General features: G+C 30.8%; 3 protein-coding genes across 3 annotated transcripts in view; 2 read left to right on the top strand and 1 right to left on the bottom strand.

Annotated features, from left to right (window-relative positions):
* The first annotated feature begins 606 nt into the window (after positions 1-606).
* On the top strand, positions 607-2,652 carry LOC106338264 (isopentenyl-diphosphate Delta-isomerase II, chloroplastic-like). The gene is made up of 6 exons (XM_013777307.1): positions 607-877; positions 1,069-1,124; positions 1,492-1,583; positions 1,857-1,959; positions 2,058-2,195; positions 2,280-2,652. Exons 1-6 carry the CDS (start codon positions 657-659, stop codon positions 2,528-2,530), a joined length of 861 nt encoding a protein of 286 aa, XP_013632761.1. The 5' UTR covers positions 607-656; the 3' UTR covers positions 2,531-2,652.
* A 222-nt stretch (positions 2,653-2,874) lies between these two features.
* On the top strand, positions 2,875-4,450 carry LOC106338334 (putative 4-hydroxy-4-methyl-2-oxoglutarate aldolase 2). The gene is made up of 3 exons (XM_013777350.1): positions 2,875-2,990; positions 3,083-3,290; positions 3,945-4,450. Exons 2-3 carry the CDS (start codon positions 3,107-3,109, stop codon positions 4,259-4,261), a joined length of 501 nt encoding a protein of 166 aa, XP_013632804.1. The 5' UTR covers positions 2,875-2,990; positions 3,083-3,106; the 3' UTR covers positions 4,262-4,450.
* A 1,731-nt stretch (positions 4,451-6,181) lies between these two features.
* Positions 6,182-7,139, bottom strand: part of LOC106341116 — an 8,854-nt gene continuing 7,896 nt past the window's right edge. The window contains exon 2 of the mRNA XM_013779938.1: positions 6,182-6,356. Coding sequence (XP_013635392.1) covers positions 6,182-6,356 — 175 coding nt within the window. The remainder of the gene's footprint in view (positions 6,357-7,139) is intronic.

Below are 7,139 nucleotides of genomic sequence, written 5' to 3' on the forward strand. Positions count from 1 at the left end.
TTTTTTTTTTGGGGCAAAATAAGCGTTTTCTGTTTTAAAACAACAACAGATACAAATCTAAAGAGATTGGAACAGAAAAAAAAAAAAGTCAATGAACCGTTCAAACACCCGGGTTTTAAGATGATGTCTGTATTTTGATGTGGTTGCAACTTCAAAACAACAATTTTCAAGCTAGTAAAAACGCTAAAACTGAAACAACACGTGTTGTACACTTAATGTTACGGAAAAAGATATAAACAGAGAGATTGAAACCGCAGAGCTAGCCTAAAACCAAATGTCAATTCAAACGTTCTATTAATTTACCAATCAAGTAAGAACATTTTCAAGTTAGCGCAGACACTAGACGAGAAAATCGTTCAAGTATCAGTTTGTTATAATCTTCATCCTATGGTAATCAAATAAGAGGGTTATGTTATAATGTCTCATAGTTATAGGATTGAGATGCAAAACATGGTTACTTCAAGGGTTTGTTTGAAAATATTATATTTTTGTTTTTAAAGAAAGAAAATAAAAAACCTTATCCACTTTTCTAATCAGGAGAAGGGGTTATGTAGTGCGGAGAGGTACATAGGAACAGTCGTGGGACAATTAAATAAAATTAAAAAACGCAGAAAGCAGAAGAGAGGAAGGAAGTCATCAACAACATTCAACCACACATGCACACGCCAATGACTGTTTCTTCTTCTATTTTATTTAATCTCCCTTTGATTCGCTTCAGATCTCTTTCCCTTCTCTCTTCTTCCCGTCTTCCTCTGTCATCGCTCCGATCCATTTCCATTTCACCGAGAAAGTTTCGAGCTTTCTCCACAATGACGACGACCGATGCTAAAGATGCTGGAATGGATGATGTTCAGAGACGCCTCATGTTCGAGGACGAGTAAGCCTTTTGATTATCTCCCTAACTTCAATTTGGATTTGCCAAAGTAGAACCCTTTGTCTTGTTCGAATCAGTTTGTCTCCATCGTTAAAAAAAATTGAAAAGGTCAACGCTTTAGTGTCTTATATGAAAGATGCGAAGCCATTTGCTTTTAGACTTCGTTTCCTTCATATGTCTGTCTTTGCTTGCAGATGCATTCTTGTTGACGAAACTGATCGTGTTGTTGGGTTTGACACCAAATATAACTGTAAGTCAAATTTGTCACCACATATTATCTCTGGTAGTAACTTGTAGTAACAATTTGAGTGTCCACAAAGCGTGTAAATTATCCTTCTTAAATCGTAGTGGACACAGGACACATTATTATAGACCACTTTCTCTTGCAGTGTGTTGTGTCATTTTAACCAGACAAAGGATATTTTTTCATATAATATAAGACGAATGTAAGATGCTGCTGCTGTTAAATGGTTGAAGAAAATTAACTATTTTCTTTGGCATATTATTCATACTGAAGTGATAGAGGATCGCTTTTTTCTTTTTTTTTTTTGCTTCTTATCTCTCCCTGTGCCATTATTATTAAAGATACTGATGATACCTTATAAAAAAATCTGCAGGTCATCTGATGGAAAATATTGAAGCTGAGAATTTGCTTCACAGGGCTTTTAGTGTGTTTTTATTCAACTCCAACTATGAGCTGCTTCTCCAGGTAATTTGATTATTACTACTGAGTTGAAAGGAAGATAAAATCGGGTCTTGTAGGCTTGTGACTAGGGCATGGTGGTGTCATAGATTCTAGAATCACCTTTTTTTTTGTAGAGAGCAATAAGTTTCAATAAATATGAGAGGGTAGATCATAAGCTTTTATTCTATAGATTTTGTTGCACATATGGCATGTGGCAATGATGATAGGTTGCTTAATAAGCTGGCTCATATGCCATCATACTGAAATTTCTTCTTCTCTTTTTTTTTTTTTTAACAGCAAAGGTCGAAAGCAAAGGTGACCTTCCCTCTAGTGTGGACCAACACTTGTTGCAGCCATCCTCTTCACCGTGACTCTGAGCTTATCGAGGAAAATGCACTCGGTTGGTATCTATTCAGTACTTCTTTACTGACTATGCAGCAAGTCGTAGCTTCACTTGACTAGTGACCTCACTGTATTTGGTTAATTGCTCATATTCAGGAGTGAGGAATGCTGCACAGAGAAAGCTTCTTGACGAGCTCGGTATCGTAGCTGAAGATGTGCCAGTGGAAGAGTTCACTCCCTTGGGACGTATGCTTTACAAGGCTCCTTCTGATGGCAAATGGGGAGAGCACGAACGTAAAAAACACCATCCCCCTGAGAGACACTTCGTCTTGACCTTTTTATTGAATGGAACATTGATGTTCCCTTTTTTTTTTGCAGTGGACTACTTGCTCTTCATTGTGAGGGATGTTAAGGTCCAACCAAATCCAGACGAAGTAGCGGAGATAAAGTATGTGAGCAGGGAAGAGCTGAAGGAGCTGGTGAAGAAAGCAGATGCAGGGGAGGAAGGTTTGAAGTTGTCTCCATGGTTCAGATTGGTGGTGGACAATTTCTTGATGAAGTGGTGGGATCACGTTGAGAAAGGAACTCTAGATGAAGCTATAGACATGAAGACCATCCACAAACTCTGAAACCTTTCCTTTTAAGTTTTTGGGATGATTCAATTCTCTTGTTTGTGATGATAATAATTGAAACATTGTATTTGGATATTCCAAGGGAATCAAGCAATAAAGTTTCATTTCTTATTTGGATTTACGAATGTCTTTACATGATCATTTTTTTTTTGTGAATGTCTTTAAATGATCTAAGCTTCAGTTATACATTGGTTTGGTCAAAAACCATAAAGAGCTGTGATAATGAAAGCAAGGAAACAGAGTAGAAAGCAGAGAAAAGGTAAAAGCAAATATTCCTTTTTATTAAAAGAAAGTTTTTTGAGTCAAGATTTTATTATTATTATATAAAACGACCGAAGCAGGTATGTTTAAGACGCATGTGTTCTGTCTTTAAATCATCGCTTCCCATCTCCGAGACTTGAGCACACAAAGACAGAGAGTTCTTTTTGCTTCATCCTCGAGTTTCCTTCTATTCCAGGTAAATGAAAATGAGATTCGATCTAAGTTTGTGTTTTTGTCTCAGATTAAATCTTGATTTTAATTTTTCTGCCATCATAATTGTGAATCCAGGAGGTGAGAAAGAAGAAGAAGAAGATGGCGTTTGTGACAACGGCGGAAGTTTGTGACGCGAATCAAGATCTGATCCGTAGTGGCCAGCTCAGAGCTCTGCAACCCTCTTTCCAGATTTACGGTCGTCGTCAGATATTCTCAGGTCCTGTAGTTACGGTCAAAGTGTTCGAAGACAATGGTTTGATCCGTCAGTTTCTCGAAGAGAAAGGTATTATTCACAAGACTCGAGACTTTATTGGTAGAAAGACCTTAAAGAGATATTATGAAAACTTCCATATAATCATTTGACATGGTTTAGTTTTACATTTGGACTCATAATTCTGATTAGTCACTTATCAAACAGCTTCAGATATTTCTTTGCTTGAAACTATGGTTTAATCAGTATAAGATCATCTAATCTGATTCAGTAGTAATGATAAATCTGTTTACTACTACTGCCTTGTTTGTAAACTTCTTGATTCACTTTGTCATGTGAGAAGCTGTGAGCTTCAAGATTAACGATTCATTGATCTTAGAATTAACCAACCTGTCTTGTACTATTCACATCAAGAACTCTTCACATATTGTGGATCATTTGATATGTTGAGGTTGCATGATGTTAATAATCATAGATTTATAATAAAAATCACATATAATTCACCTACAAAAACAATGAAATCTATAGCCAAAACATATAATTTTATTACAATAATATATAAAACATAGAATTCTATTACACATATATAGATTTATTTCAGAAAAACATCAGACTTCTCTTTCAGGACATAGTACCTTGTTTCCTTACAATGAACCAATCTGTTCTTGTCTGTATCTTTCACATCAAAAGCTTACTCATGTTTCCAAAAACTTTTTTAAAAAACAGGCAATGGAAGAGTTCTTGTGGTGGATGGTGGAGGAAGCTTACGTTGTGCCATACTCGGAGGAAACCCAGTAGTACAAGCTCAGAACAACGGATGGGCGGGGATCATAGTGAACGGTTGCATAAGAGACGTTGATGAGATCAACGGTTGCGACATTGGAGTGAGAGCATTAGCTTCTCATCCTATAAAGGCTAGTAAGAAAGGACTTGGTGAACAGAGAGTCCCACTCAACATAGCTGGCACTAGGATCTGCGATGGCGAATGGCTTTACGCAGATACTGATGGTATCCTTGTCTCTCAGGTCGAATTATCGGTTTAGAACACAAAGTAATGGAGGAGCTTTGTCTTCTTCTTTGAAGGGATACGTTTTGAGTTTGTGGCGTTAATAAAGTAAATGTTTTTCGTTGTTTGTATAATCTTCGGTGTCATGGCGTGGTGTAACGTTTGTGAAATAAAATGGTTCGTTATACATTGTGCATGTGTCAGGTCCGGACACATTTATCCAGAACCATAGTTCGTTTATCCAACAAGCCTTTTTTTTTTTTTTTTTGAAAACTCCAACAAGCCTAAATTGCCTAGATACTTTCCTCTTTTGTATAATATCTCTATAGTATTATTTGAAAATTCAGCTTACTATGTATCGCGCTAACGTTAACTCTTACGATGATTGATTACAGTAGTATCTTTAATGAGTTAAATATATCTAAATGCCTTATTAAAAATATTTTGTTTTTCCTTTTTATTTTTGTTTCCGATTCTTTATATAATAAGAACCTTTTTTAGTTTTAATCAAAAAAGCGGGCAAAGGGGAGTTGTCCGAACTCTTGTTTTTAGTGATTTTTTTATAACATTTATAATGTTTTAAAACGAAAATATATTTTAAATATAATATGATTCATAAAAAGGAAAATTTACAAAATAATATTTTATTTTAAATTAAATTAATAATCTTCCATTTAAGAAAATAATCTAAAAACAATATATTTTAAAGTAATAAACATTTTATTTTAAAATCTATTTTTATAATTATTAGAAAACAGTTTAAATAACAGAAAATAATATTCAATGAATAATCAATATTATTTTTTTCTACGTAAGTTTCCCTTTTATATTTTTGAAATCAATTTTATAATAAAATAGATTCATAAAATTTAACATAAATATTTTTATATATTAATGTGATTTCATAAAAAATTAAGAAAATAATCTTGGCGTTAAAGTAAAGAAATAATAAATTTTTTTTATCAATTATGTTTTTATGCTACTTTGTACCGATCATCTTTTTTTATTCTAATTTTAGTTTTGCAAATTAACATATACCAAATTGTTTTTAAAATCAAATGTGTACTTACACATTTAAGATGAATACTCACACTAATACAATGAATACAATTAGTTCGATTTGGTTAAATTCGATTAAAATAGTTGTACTTTAATTTGAAATATATATGTAACACAATATATCCACAAAAAAAATTAATTGACCAATCCAATTTAAAAAAAAAAATATAAAATCAAAATTTAGCAAAAAATAAGATATTATTATTTATAGTAATATTTCTATTTTATTTTTATACATATAAATTATAGAATGACTGAACATAGATAAATCAATGTGATATTCTTAATAATATTATACATATATTAACCAACTATTTCAATTAAGTTTTTGTATACTTTATAATATTTACTTATAATAAAATAAAATTGACTAAAAATAAAATTATAATCAATTTTAATGATTATATTATATATTATAAAATAATTAATAATCAATTAAATCATATGTTTATTATAATAATAATTATTATTATAATTATAATAAACATAATAATAATAATTTATAAATTTATCAATTAAATCATATTATTATTTGATAAATAATTTTTATTATTATTTTTACATCATTAAAAATCAATACATTAAACCGATATTTGTTTAATTGACTAAAATAGTTAATAATTATTATTATTGAAATTTTTTTCATAATATTTAGCTGATTATAATATCTTAAAATTACCGCAAAAATACCAATAAGTTATATTTTACTTATATAATATGATTTCACAAAAACAATCACAATTTTAGTGCTGATTTTTAAGAGATTAAAAATGGAACCTAAAAATATTTTTTTTATGATAAGCATATTTTGATCGAATAATTACATTTTTTTTTAAAATAGCATATACTTTTAATGAGGTATATATATAGCTCAAACAATATAACATATAAATATACATTACAAACAATATAGCGTATACTTGCACGGGTTGTCACAAATTGCTGGAGTTGCTTTTTTTGATGCTTTCATGCATTGATTTATGACACAATCTTTTATACACACATCTCTTGGGATTGAATCAGAAACTTGTATCGAACAAATCATTGTAAATAAAGTTAAAATCATGAATGCCCTATAAGTTTTATTTAACACTTGAGCTGCCAAAAGTACCGTGAATGTGTAATTCAAAGTGTATAGTTTTGTTTTTTCTGTTGTGAAACAAAGATGATTTAGTAAAAAATCTGGATAGATCGAGATGATTTATATAGTAAAAAGTTTTTACCAGATTCTGGAAACCAATAATTTTTGGTAAGTCAATTCGTTGTTTTTTAATTTCTTTTTCTTAATTAAGTAAATATATCGATTGATTTTTCGAACATTTAGGTGTGTTATAAGCCCTGGTCACCTAGGCAACTATTTTATGTGAGTTAAAGTAACTAACTGGTCATATTATCATTTTTAGCTTATATAACACATTCAAGTAACATTTTTGTGTTTAAAACTTGTAACCATGTGTTAAGCCCTGGCCACCTAGGCAACTATTTTCTGTTAGTTAAAGTAATAACTGGTCATATTATCATTTTATCTTATACAACACATATTCAAGTAACATTTCTGTTTTTAAAACTTGTAACCATGTGTTGTAAGTTGTAACAAAAGTCTATTTCAACACATAGAAGTTTGGGTCTCTTATACACCATCTTGTAGTGAAAATTTCTTTCCATATTCGTTATTATAAAAGTCGATATGTATATATATATATATATTATGTGTCCTATAAATAAAAAATTAAATTTATAATAATTTAGTGTATATTTAAACAGATGGCCACATTAAAAAAGTTTTCTGATAAAGAAAATTCGATAAAAAGAGTAAGTTTTAGTGAAAAACAATAATCATGTAGCATATTATATTA

Source organism: Brassica oleracea, chromosome C1, assembly GCF_000695525.1.
Source record: "Brassica oleracea var. oleracea cultivar TO1000 chromosome C1, BOL, whole genome shotgun sequence".
Taxonomy (NCBI): Eukaryota; Viridiplantae; Streptophyta; class Magnoliopsida; order Brassicales; family Brassicaceae; genus Brassica; species Brassica oleracea.

Coding starts and splice junctions, on each gene's coding strand:
- LOC106338264 (XM_013777307.1), top strand. CDS start 657: ATGCACACGCCAATGACTGTTTCTTCTTCTATTTTATTTAATCTCCCT. Junction 1,125..1,491: donor GTTTGACACCAAATATAACT/GTAAGTCAAATT, acceptor AAAAATCTGCAG/GTCATCTGATGGAAAATATT. Junction 1,584..1,856: donor ACTATGAGCTGCTTCTCCAG/GTAATTTGATTA, acceptor TTTTTTTAACAG/CAAAGGTCGAAAGCAAAGGT.
- LOC106338334 (XM_013777350.1), top strand. CDS start 3,107: ATGGCGTTTGTGACAACGGCGGAAGTTTGTGACGCGAATCAAGATCTG. Junction 3,291..3,944: donor TCAGTTTCTCGAAGAGAAAG/GTATTATTCACA, acceptor TTTAAAAAACAG/GCAATGGAAGAGTTCTTGTG.